General features: G+C 34.6%; 1 protein-coding gene across 1 annotated transcript; it reads left to right on the top strand.

Moving 5' to 3' along the window:
• Positions 1-6,095: 6,095 nt before the first annotated feature.
• Positions 6,096-11,420, top strand: LOC133329148 (aquaporin-like). Its single transcript, XM_061537642.1, has 3 exons — positions 6,096-6,109; positions 10,555-11,119; positions 11,208-11,420. Exons 1-3 carry the CDS (start codon positions 6,096-6,098, stop codon positions 11,418-11,420), a joined length of 792 nt encoding a protein of 263 aa, XP_061393626.1.
• Positions 11,421-14,184: the final 2,764 nt, after the last annotated feature.

Raw genomic sequence — 14,184 nt, forward strand, 5'->3', positions numbered from 1 at the left:
TTGACGCTGATATTACGAGGTACTTATTTCTTTGAAATGAGCACCTCGTTGTGAGAACACTCAGACGTGTAGTATGAACACGTTTCAACTGTATTTATACTCTACAGAACTATCTTGTGAGAATATTACACGTTTGCAACATCTAGAAATTTAGGTTCCAGGTCCAATTTAATGTGTAACGTTCATTATATATCAACGAGTTGAATCGATCCTCATATGTGTTTCCGCCAGAAAATGTTGGATGAAGTTCCGGTTCTGATCAAGAATGACTCATGGCGATCGATTAATATATATAGGAAAATACTTTAGGCGTATTTTCTAACTGATTTTGCTGCAATTTTCTATTCTTTGGATAAAAAAGCCTTCGTAAAATTTATTAAATAGTATAATAACTAATGCCAGCAGAATTTTTCATCCAAAGTGAATTTTTCATTTCGTTTTCATGTTCATGTTTATCAAACTATTTGTGGGAGAAGTAAAATAAGGTGTGAACTAGTTGACCCCATCTTTTGGCTCGATCCTGAATTGATAAAAATATTAAGTTCTTAAAACTTTGTATAAAATTTATAATTTATTTCGCTTCATATGAGAATTATTTTTTTTTCAAAATGTTCTGGGGGAGATTACAAAATTAGTATACCAAAACCTCCACAAGTGATTTGGTGAAAATATTACAATGCGTAAAGTTTTGATCAAAACCGATCGCTACATATTATAATTCAAAATATTGTGGGGGTAGTTCTAGAAGGAGTGAACATATAGACCTCAAGTTTGGGTCAAATCATACGTGATTTATAAGATTCAAAGTTGTATACTTTTGGGGGAAGGTCTAAGGTGGGTAAAGATTGGTACAAATATTCCGATATGCAAGTTGTGAATAAAATCATGGTCCACTAGACTAGGGGACTGAGTAGTGACTTATGACAAATATTTATTTTACCCTCAGCCTTATGGCTAATGAGGGTATATACATTTTTTTTTTGAAAATTCAATACCAAACAAATGGAATGTCCGATTTGATCAAAACTTTGCAAGTCTTCTTCCTAGATCATGTCCGAAGATGCCCCTCATCGGTCCGCTCCTTCTGGTATCTCCACTCCAAAGGTCAAACTCGTACAAAATCGATGGTCAACTATTTGATAAAACCATATACTCTATATAAAGTAAATAATCAAAACAGTGCACACTGGGGGAACCAGTGTGCGACATACGACAAAAATAAAAAATTGAAAATAATATTTTGGATAAGTAAGGAAACAAATTGACGCTAATGCCATCAAATTTAACTACTCTAAAGTTTTACTCTAAGGACTTTAGAAATACAAGTCTTAGAAGTGAGTGCCGATAGATGCGGACTAAACATTTATCGACAATACCGACTGACGCTTGTTTATGTGTTTTCCCAAAACATTTTCAAGATATGGTGTGGTGAGTACCATAAAAGTGTGCAGACACTTTGACTAAAACCGAAATTTAAATGAGGCACATATTTATACCCCATACCCACCATAGTATGGAGGGTATATTAATTTTGTCATTCCTTTTGTAACTCATCGAAATATTGATTTCCGACCCTATAAAGTATATACATTCTTGATCAGGGTAAAATTCTAAGACGATCTAGCCATTTTCGTCCGTCTGTTGTAATCACGCTTTATTTTGTATGCAGGCAGGTCAAGTTCATAGATGGTATATATTGATCCACGTTTAGGCAAAGCTCCCATATAAGGGTACCCCCCAATTTTCGGTATTTTGGGGTTCTTGAGCACGTTTTCAGTGTTTGGGTTAGAAATAGAGCTATATCAGTCCTAAATTAGGAATAGAACCTCAAATAATTACAACTCCAAATGTGCAGTAATTCCTACACGATGTAATTGCCTCCAGAAACCTAAAAATCGAAATGTTTTTTCTGCAATGAACATTTTCATGTTGAACCAGCAGCTTCCACCCCACCCCCGAAATAAAATCATGCGTACGTTGGTGATGGCCTCATATCAACAAAATCGGTCCACATTTTTGGGTTTTGCGATTTTAGGACCAAATTCGATTAAAAATGGCTGAACTTCGTATTTGGTATACATTATGGTTTACAACAAAAATTGTTAATATAGGTGTACTTGTTGGTATGTTATCCATATTTTCATTTCAAGTGACTATCAGTATACCTATGATGGAGGGTATCTAAAGTTCGGCGAGGTGGATTTTAACGCCTTTTTCACTCGTTATACCATCATTCCATTCGCAACACTGTTTTGACAGATTGAGGCAAAATTTTAAACAGGGTACTGAATTAAGTACAAGTTATGGGAAGTTTTGTATAAATCCGTTCAGATTGAGATATAGCTTCCGTATTTGCTGTATATGGTGGACCTAACTCCCATAACTTCCGTCCGGTACAAACAAAATTTGGAATACAGTACTGTTTTGAGTCTAAAATGACGTATTTTTTTAAATTATGCAGCTAGTATCCAACGTTTGTTCGATTGTAAAATATAGGTACATATTTAGATATAGCTCCATATATATTTTCATCTATTTTTTATACTCTTCACCACACTGTTCACCACACTCTTCACCGAAATTTAAATGAGGCACATATTTATACCCCATACCCACCATAGTATGGAGGGTATATTAATTTTGTCATTCCTTTTGTAACTCATCGAAATATTGATTTCCGACCCTATAAAGTATATACATTCTTGATCAGGGTAAAATTCTAAGACGATCTCCGTCCCATGTCTTCCGTCCGTCTGTTGTAATCACGCTTTATTTTGTATGCAGGCAGGTCAAGTTCATAGATGGTATATATTGATCCACGTTTAGGCAAAGCTCCCATATAAGGGTACCCCCCAATTTTCGGTATTTTGGGGTTCTTGAGCACGTTTTCAGTGTTTGGGTTAGAAATAGAGCTATATCAGTCCTAAATTAGGAATAGAACCTCAAATAATTACAACTCCAAATGTGCAGTAATTCCTACACGATGTAATTGCCTCCAGAAACCTAAAAATCGAAATGTTTTTTCTGCAATGAACATTTTCATGTTGAACCAGCAGCTTCCACCCCACCCCCGAAATAAAATCATGCGTACGTTGGTGATGGCCTCATATCAACAAAATCGGTCCACATTTTTGGGTTTTGCGATTTTAGGACCAAATTCGATTAAATTCGATGCACTAAAGTCCCTATATATCCTTTGATTTGCACGAAATTTAGCACAGTGCAATGAATTAGGTCTAGAATGATATGTGTTAAGGTTCGTGAAAATCGGTTCAGATTTAGATATAGCTCCCATATATATTTTCGACCGATTTAATGTAAATGGTGCACTAAAGTTCCTATATATATTTCGATTTGCACGAAAATTGGCATAGCGTACTGAATTGAGTTTAGAATGATGTGTGTTAAGTTTCGTTAAAATCGGTTCAGATGTATATATAGCTACCATATATATTTTCGTCCGATTTAAGGTAAATGGTGTACCAAAGTCCCTATATATATATATATATATATATACGAAATATTGCATGGGGTAATGAATTAGGTATAGAATGATGTGTGTTAAGTTTCGTGAAAATCTGTTCGGATTTGGTTATAGCTCCTATATATATTTTCGTCCGATTTAATGTAAATGGTGCACCAAAATCCAAATATATCTTTCTATTTGCACGAAATTTAGCACAGCGCAATGAATTAGGCCTAGACTGATGTGTGTTAAGTTTCGTGAAAATCGGTTCAGATTTGGTTATAGCTCCCATATATATTTTCGTCCGATTTAATGTAAATGGTGCACCAAACGAAATTTGGCATAACGTACTAATAAAGTCTAGAATGATGTGTGTTATGCTTCGTGAAATCAGTTCATATATAGATATAGCTCTCATATATATTTGCTATGGATTTAATGTAGCTCCTACATATATATTTTCTTCCGATTTTATGTAAATTGTGCACTAAAGACCCAAAGTTTTTCCGATTGCCACACAATTTTGTACAATGAAAGTTAATATTAATTAATCTCTGGCAAGTCTCGCTGAAATCGGTTCAGAGTTAGATATAGCTTCTACATATATATTTTCGTCAGATTTTACACAAAATTGACACGTACTGAAGTTAGTATAACCTAGAAGATAGATATAAATTCTACACCGAACTCGCCAGGTGGGGGTTGGCACTATTACATAAGGTGTGGCATGTTTTGTTTAAATCGGTTCAGATTTAGAGATAACTCCTAGACATAGTTTCATCCGATTTTTAGTAAAAGGTGCACAAAAGACCTAAAATTTTGCACAACGTACTGAAATTTATATTGTCTACCGTTTGCAAAATTTTGTAGGAATCGTTTCCGATTTAGATATAACTCCCATATATAGTTTCGTCCGATTTTAGTTAAATGCTACACCAAAGACCCAACTTTAGGCCGATTGACACAGCATTTTGCACAACATACTAAAGTTAATAGAACCTAGCATGTGGAAAGTTTTGTTGAAATCAGTTCAAATTTGGATAGAGTTACCATATATATTTTATCCCGATTTTAAGTAAATCATTCACCAAGAACTCGAAATGTGGCCATATGCACAAAACATACTGAAATTAGTATAACCTAACCTGTGACAAGTTTCGATTAAATCGGTTTATATTTCGGTATAGCTTTTATATATATTTTCGTCCGATTTTAAGTAAATGGTGCACCAAACTTCTCATGTTTATCAGATATTTATCCAAGTAATCATCGGGTGTCCGATTGATATTTGATTTAAATTAATTTAAAATGTTAGGATTCATCTGTTGAATATACCCAAAGTGGTGAAGGTACTGTACTGCAGCATACCGATTGGCATATGCCAATTTTGCTTTAGGTTAGGTTAGGTTGAATAGAGGGGTGGATGATACCACCACATGTCCAACATGAGAAGGACATACACTTAAGCCAATGAGGCCTGTTGTGCGCTCTGGATGTGCGGAGAAAGTAGATCAAGAATTTGTGAAATGTATATTTATAAAGAAAACATTTGGGTTTGATTCCCTATGAATCTAGGAATTCCGTGTTCTTTGCGAACTCCTGCAGTCTTTTCCATTCACACCCCCTCAGATCGCTTAGTCCGTGGAGAGTGTCATTTCCCAAGAATTGTCTCCGAAAGTATGTAAATGCTGGGCAATGGCATAGGAAATGTTCCAGCGTTTCACTGTCTTCCCCACACGCTCTGCACTCGTTACTTCCTTCGCATCCAATCTTGAGTAGATGTGCCTTTAGGCCGAGTTGCCCAGTCAGAACTACCGTCAGTCGGCTTATTTCTTTTTTGTTTAGGGTTAGGATTTGCTTAGTTGTTTCTTCACTTGGGTCGCCCCATATGATTTTGGTGATTTTTCCTGTCCCCTCATTTTCCCAAAGGGTCTTGTGGGTCTCATGTGCCCATTCCCTCAATTCTTGGCGCGTTTCGCTAAAGGGTTTGGCGGTGTACACCTATTGTGGGTAGTGCAATGGCACTCCTGGCTAATTGATTTGCTATCTCGTTGCCTATGATTCCTTGGTGACCCGGTACCCATATAATTCGTACAGGTCCTTGTTGTGAGAAGTCATTAATGGTTTTTATACATTCCAGTACAGTTTTGGATTTAACTGTTCTGGAAGATATTGCATTTATAGCTTGCTTGCTGTCCGTAATAATATTTACTGTATTTTGTCTCTGGTTTGAAACTAACCAGTTAAGACACTCTGTTATCTGCTCTGTTATAGACACTCTGTTATAGCTTTGCTGTATGTGGTCTTTCCATTTAAGTTTCTTATCTAGAATTACTCCCAGATACTTAACTTTGTTTGATATGGCTATCGTTTTGTTTTGGAAGATGGGTTCTTCGTACTGACCTATTTTTGTCTTTCTAGTAAAAAGACATATCTCCGTTTTGTCCGGATTTACATTTAAGCCCCTCGGTTTTGCCCAATCGTATGCGATTTTTAGCACCGTTTCGGCTTTGCTGCATTTTAAGTTTGTTCGATTTCATACAAACACTCTAAATTAGCCCAATGACATTTTGCATATATTTCGGAAAGACATGAGTATGGATTAATTTAAATAGTCTCATATACCTACATGGACGATTTCAGGTCAGTGGTCCCCGAAGATTCGACGTTCATTCTATCAACAGGTTATTGTACATATACTACCAAAATTATTCAAGAATTGCGTATGTTTTATTTGATTTACATTGGTTCATATCTTACAGTACCTTACAATAAGAACATTAGTAGCATCTCTTGTATACCCAAAGTTGTGAAGGGTATTATATAGTCGGTCCCATCTGACTTTTGAACTTTCCTTCTTTGAAGTTCCTAACAGTCTTACGATCTTAGGATATAAATATGCATCGATCTTCAACAAATATGTAACTCCTCTTTGTCATGCCATACCAACTACGCCAATGCCCACAATTCCGTTAACGATCGATGCAAAGAAATAACCAATGCGTTGCAACCACACTACGGCACACTTGTTCAAACAGAACAAACATGAATCAAGAAATTCTGGTATTACAACAATAACAACAGCATATTTTGAGAGAGTTTTTATGTGGGCTGTTTGGATTTCTAAGATTAAATTCGAGCCATTAAGAAAGATACCAAATAGCATTGATGATGACGATGGTCACACAACAAGTTTGTAATATTCCAATGCAATTCTCTTGAGAAGTGCAACACCGATGATTGCCGCATGTTCTCACAGTTTCAATTGTGGTCTTAAGATGTAAGGAAGTAACAGATTTGAGTAAGCGGAACAAAACGACAAGTGTTGCTTCATTGACAAAAAGTTTTATTTTTTCTTTTAAATAAAAAATAAGAATTAAAAATTGTCTTTGAAATAAAATTCCGGTTTTTTAAGTTTATATTTTTTTTTACAAAAATGAAAGCAGATGAAGCATTTAAAAGGTGCGGATGTGCCGATGTCAATAAATCATATTCCTATATTCATATTTTCTAATTATTAACATTGTGTAGAATGTGTGTGTCATGTGAACTGAAAGTGATCTAAAAAAATAAAAAAAAAATCGTTTGGTGATAGCCCCCAAAACATGTATTGGTGTGCATGGCCTTATTGACAATACTAGCCATTGCCACTTTTCGTATATCACTTCTTCCGATCGTCAATAGAAGATAAACGGTTTGAATTGTACTTCACAGTGTTTGTAGATAACAATAAAAATAAAATATTATTATTGCCCGATGGGGATTGTTGGAAAATTTATTCTAATATTGTCACCATAGGGAAGACGATCATGCATTGAATAAAGATTGTAATCTGGAATTTTTGTTAATACAAGTGAAGAGAGAGATTAATAAATTGCGATATAAATTTTTGGAATTAATTAAAAAGCTAAACGGCCTAGGCTAAACTAACTTAACTTTTTGCTAATCAAAGCAAACAAACTAGATGTGGACAAAATGGCCTGTCGAATGGGGCGATCGAAAATAACTACAACTTTGGATATGAGAATTACAGTTGCTGTATGGATTAGGGGTAGGGACATTGCGAAATGGTATTTTGAATGTTTCAGTCACATTTTCCAATGAAAAGGCTTGTAATATGGCTCTCTGGAGGCTGACATACATCCATGCAGGAAATAATCAACGTTAGGTAATTTGAAGGTGATTTAATTTGCGTGCCAAAGGAGGGTGATAAAAATGTCTGTAGAAGTGTTGAATACAGGCCCTAATTTGATATAGCCCCTGTATTGTGGCATAACTTTAGTTTCAGAATTTGAAAGCCTTTTGAACGGGGAGATACATTTTTGAACTAATTCCATATAGATCCGTTTTTGGCATTTTTAAGGTTTTATACAGATTTTCGCAAAGATGTGGATGAAATTTGGCATTCCAGATTCCAGGTGAATAAAACGTATTCCCATTTTTTTCGGTTTTTATTGAATTGAATTCTTCAACATGTGTGGTTGTAGAACAATTTACCATGAATCCATATAAAAATCCAAACTTTTTTTAAGACATTTTGAGTGGAAACTCCATGGTGGAGGGCATAAAAACTTCATCCCGGCCGAACTAAACGACGTTTTTAATTCTTTTATCCAATCATCATTAAACAAGTGGAAAAAGTGTCAGCTTGAGATTTGCGAAGCCTACTGAATTACTGTTTAGTTTCAAAGTGGAGCAATTTTTTATTAAATTTATAATTTTTCAAAATTGTAGCAGTTGTGTGTGAGAGAGATACCATGGATGTAGGATTAAATAGTGTACTAGCATATGCCCGTTGCTGCGTTTGCGGACATTTTCAAAATTACACGTTAAATTGTATATTTATTCCAAAACTAATTATAAATTTAATGATTCGAGCTATATATTTTCACCAAAATCCAAATTTTACCAATTTTAGCACAAATTAGTATCAATTTCCACAACTACCCACTCCAAAAATCCAACATTATGATATTTCCCAATTTCAAGATTTCAACCCGATTGTTGCACCCAAATCCCAATTGAACTAACTTTAGTTCCACATAGTTTACATAAGTACGAATTTCCAAAACTTATTAATTCCAAATTTAAGGATTCCTGCTCTATCGATTAGCCTAAATATAAATTTGATCAAATTTAGTACCTTTTAGTACACACCAATATACATTTTCATAACCTACCTCATAAATCCAACAGTTTAGTACACAATTTAGTACACACTTATATAAAATTTCCAATATAATTCAAGTTGTATAAAATTTAGTACCCATAAATACAAATCTCCAAAACTATATCCATACAGGATTCCAGCCCCATTGGTTCACTCAAAATCAAATTGTGTCAAATTTAGTACACATCAGTAGAAGTTTTCAAAATTTCGTACATACCCAACTGTTATCCTAACTTCAAATTTTAGAATTTCAGTTCTATTGGTTCAGCCAAAATTCAAATTGTACCAAATTTAGTACACATAAGTACGAATTTTCAATGTCATATAACCAAGAGAAACCATATTTCCCCATTTCAGGATTCCAGCACTATCGATTTACCATAAATTCATATTGTACAAATTTTAGTCCACATTAGAAATGTCCAAAACTTCATGCATACTCCATTCCTACACCCAACAGTGATTTTAATTCCATATTTTTAGTATCCCAGCTCTATCGTACTCATGAGTACACATTCTTAAAACTATGGTAATTTCAAAATGGTAATGGTAATTTCAAAATCCAGGATTCCAGCTCCATTTGTGGCTCCAAATTCAAATTGTATCAAATATAGTATATATAGTGCATGAGTACACACTTCCAAAACCACCTACTTATATCGACCCTACTTCTCAACCTGGCTTCGTATTCCAAACTATACCTATAATTCGAATTTCCAAAAAACACTTTGTACTTTTACCCCATTAACTACTTTTCGAGTCCATTCCAGTGCGAAATTCCAAAATCCCAGTCATTTCTGAAACCTTCGGGCTAAGAGTGATCCTAATCCCAAATTTTAAGATTCTAGCTGCAGCTGTTTCGTCTGAACTTTGATGAATCGTTAAGTTAATCAGCCAATCACTTTGCTCTTTTATTACTTTAGATCAGTGTTGGGCAAAATTAAATTGAGAGCAAGTGTGTGCGAGCGTAACTGAGAATTCACCATTAACAACGACTGACATAAAGAGAGAAAAAGAGAACTTGTGTTTACCCATCGACCCTCAGTTACGGTAGCGTATATGGGTAAGCATGCCTGCTTTAGATTGGAATATGATTCGCTTCGTATAACACATGTGTTTTTATTAAAGAGTTGACAATCTGTGGCAAGGGACCAAATTATACACAGATTTCATTATTAGAAAAGAGGTTTCGGATTTAATTTGGATCAAATCGGTTATTCAATTCGCTTCAAATTATATTTATATGTTTAAAAAATATTGACCATTTATGAGGGAGGTACCGGAAGGGATGGAATACTGGGTCTAATCTTGGGACTTGATATAGGCTTGATAAAGATAATAGGTTATGCAAAATGTTGCTCCAACCGGACATTCCATTCACCTGATATTGGATTGGGTACGTACCAGAAGGAGTGGACCAGTGGGTCCCATCTTGGAACAATGTGCCAAAATTCAAGTTCTATCTTAAATATTGCGATCTCTATAGTAATTCCAACTGACAGAGGGACATGGTTAAACCGAGAGAAATATTCGATAGAATATTATTCTGATCAAGAATATATATATATATTGGGTCTAAAAATGTAATATCTTATTTTTCTGAGGAGATAAATCGCGATCCTGAACAAAACTTGGTGGAAAGGTCAAGAGGAGACGAATCATTAGCGAATCTTTTTAACTTTTAAAAACTTGGATCATGTTGGAGAATATAATTTTGAATGATAAATGTTAGGAATATCCAAACATTGTGGAATACTCTGATACACTTTTTTTGATCTTTAACATACCGAAATTTTTAGCAAATCCGTATCCTTAACGAGTTACAGAAACCCGCACATATTTGACAGTATATTAGCAGTAACCTTCCAGACTTCTAAAATAATTAAATCCAAAATTGTATTTCTTCTTCTATTTTCAGTTGCTGTAAGAATTTATGCGCAAAAATCCTCATAAAGACTGATACCTTAGACAAAATATGCATCTTTTTGGCTGAATTTCTGGGCACCGCAATTATGATCTTCCTGGGCTGTATGGGTTGTGTGAACACACAACACTTCCCCAACAATCATTTGCAAATGTGTTTGAATTTCGGTTTGGTAGTCATGGTGGTGATACAATGTTTTGGTTGTGTTTCCGGTTCACATTTGAATCCGACCGTTACAATTGCTGCCTATATTTATAAAATGATATCCGGGCCCATAACTTTGATTTATTTTTGTGGTCAAATGTTGGGCAGTTTTATGGGTTATGGCTTGCTGAAGTTGGTATTGCCGGAGTGTACAATTAATACTCCATCGACTGGTTTGTGTGTTACCATTCCGCATCCCGATTTGACTGCGGGACAGGCATGCCTAATCGAATTTATTATAAGTGCTGTTTTGATTTTCATTTGTTGTGGAGTCTGGGATCCACGTAATGCCAAGTTCCATGATTCGGTGGCAATTCGTTTTGGTTTGGCGATTGCATGTTTGGCCATTACTGCTGTAAGTATAATAACAAGGATATTTTTTTTTTATAATAATTGCAATTAATTTTTTTATAATAACAACACGTTTTATCCTTATATTATAGGGTCCATTCACTGGTGCCAGTATGAACCCTGCCCGTTCCTTTGGTCCCGCCTTGTGGCACAATAATTTCACCAAACATTGGATATACTGGGTTGGTCCCTTGCCTGCAGCCGTCGTAGCTGCCTTCAGTTATAAGTTTATATTCAAACGAGAAGTCAAAGAAGAAGCCATCCATCAAAAATTGCATAGCTTAGATGATGTTCCTTTATCATAAATACACATATTCATCATCAAGTGTAAGACATATATATTTCTTCAATTCTTGTAAGTGGAATTTTTGAAATGAAATTTCTGTTCCATATTATTTATTGTTCATGATAATAATATTTTATTTTAATCAGTTCGTATGTGAATAATCATGATGTTTAATAAAGTATTTAATTTATTTATTTTAAAATAAAACATGGGGTTTGTACTGCAAATTTTCATGTGGGCTGCGCAAAGGTGGATATATGCAATCATATTCTTTCTTCATATTTCTTATACTCTTTATACTAACGTTTGGAATTTGGTTCATGATGACCTACATGACCTATATTAAATTGTTTTCTTAGATGTTTTAGCACCAAGTACCTGTAACCAAGGTTCTTCTGCTGGCTAATAAAGAAACATAGACTAAATCGATAAAAATATTATCCTGATTCATTTTATATTTTTTGTAGTACGCTATTTCAACATATTACATCGAATAGTTTTTAACCTATTTGTTTTTCAACACACTAATAGTGGGAAATATGTTGAGTTCTTGATAACGATATTTATAAATTGTAGCATACTTTAGGGAGTAGATGAGTTTTACAGAAGTTCAAATTACCGATCACATATTTTGTGGCAGCAAACAAATCACTATCGTTAACTATTTATACCCTTCACCACACTGTGGTACAGGGTATTATGTCTTTGTGCATATGTTTGAAACAGGCAAAAGGAATCGAGATAGACCCATGGTTCCTTTTGAGAATATGCATAGGATCACTTTCTGAGTCAATTTATGCAGGTCCGTCCGTCCGTCCGTCTGTTGATGTTAAATTGTAAACAAAGTACAGGTCGCATTTATAATCCGATTTGGCTGAAATTTGGCACAGCTCATTTATTTGGCCCAAGGACGAACCCTATTGAAATTGGGAAAAATCGGTTCAGATTTAGATATAGCTCCCATATATATTTTTGTCCGATTTGAGGACTTTAGTCCCTGAAAATCATCCGATTTGCACGAATTTCGGTACAGCGTACTGAATTAAGTCTAAAATGATGTGTGTCAAGTTTCGAGAAAATCGGTTCAGATTTAGATATAGCTCCCATATATAATTTTGTCCGATTTAAGGTAAATGGGGCACCAAAGTCCCTCTATATCTTTCGATTTGCATGAAATTTGGCACAGAGTACTGACTGAGGTCCAGAATGATGTGTTTCAAGTTTCGAGAAAATCGGTTCAGATTTAGATATAGCTCCCATATATAGTTTCGTCCGATTTAAGGTAAATGGTGCACCAAAGTCTCTATATATCTTTCGATTTGCACGAAATTTGGCATTGCGTAATGAATTAATGAATGTGTGTTTAGTTTCGTGAAAATCGGTCCAGATTTAGATATAGCTCCATATATATCGTCCGATATATATATATATATATATATATATATATACGCTTATAATAGATTTTCATAATTTTGTCCCTGGTCCTTTAAAAATTCGACGACTTTTAGGTTTCATCTGTTGGATATACCGAAAGTGGTGAAGGGTATCATATAGTCGTCCCCGTCCGACTTTACTGCTTTCCTTACTGGTTTATTTCATTCATTAGAGTATACGTTTCTTTTCTTATGTGTTCTCCATCATAACCTACAACCAGTAAGGACGGGGTCGACTATATGATACGCTGTTTGGAGAAAAACGCGTTTAAAGTTTGAGAAGCCCTTTTGATGTCACCTGATGCTAACACAATAAATCGGCCATATCTTTAAAAATTGTTGAGATTGTCACTTGAAAATTTATAGGGTCATTCTTGAATTTTTATAAGGTAGTTCTTCATTTTTATAAGGTAATAAAATTGCAAAAGCCTGAAATTTTAGTCAAGCAATTTACATTTATTAATTCTACTCGCAACGTGCAGATCGAAGTACCCTTGGTCAGATCATCAATTTATGAGCACTCATTTGTGGTTCGTGTCTACAGAATTTGGAATTGTTTGCCTAATTCAATGAGAGTATTCTCTTATTCATATTTCAACTTCTCTAAATTGTTAAAATCATTTCTCAATGGTTAATTTAATTACATTACACATGTAGTTAGAGTTTTAGCTCTTTTTATTATTGTTATCTCCAATACATGTATAATTGGCATAGAAGCTTTCTTTGTATTGAGTAAATAAATAAAATTAGTGTAGCTTTAAATGAAATCAAAATAAAGAATTAAATTTTTTGAAACCGAGAATAGATAACAGATTTATTCCGAGTTTTAGGCTAGTTCCCATATACTCGTTTTCCGCCATATACCCTTCACCACTTCGGGTATATCCGACAGATGGAATCGTAACAGACGTCGCATTTTTGAAGGACCATTAACATGAAATTAAACATGTCAATCTGCAACCTATACTAAATTTTGGTCAGATAAAGAGTTGCTTCTTACAATGGGACAAAATTATGTAAATAAATTTAAAGCAAAATATCGAAATCTAAACCGATTTCATCGAAACTTGCCACATGTTAGGTTACACTTATTTCAATGTGTTTTTTTTTGCATTCGGCCACATTTTGAGTTCTTCATTTACTTATAAATCCAAATCTCGTGCAAATAGAAGGATATATAGGGACTTTAGTGCACCATTTACATAAAATCGGACGAAAATATATTTGGGAGCTATATCTAAATCAGAACCGATTTTCACGAAATTTTACACACATGGTTTTAGGATTAATTCAGTACGCTGTGCCAAATTTCGTGCAAATCAAAGGATATATAAGGACTTTGGTGCACTA

The sequence above is a fragment of the Musca vetustissima genome, unplaced genomic scaffold, assembly GCF_032173495.1.
Source record: "Musca vetustissima isolate MV318-11 ecotype Yass unplaced genomic scaffold, APGP_CSIRO_Mvet_v1 utg84112, whole genome shotgun sequence".
Lineage (NCBI taxonomy): Eukaryota > Metazoa > Arthropoda > Insecta > Diptera > Muscidae > Musca > Musca vetustissima.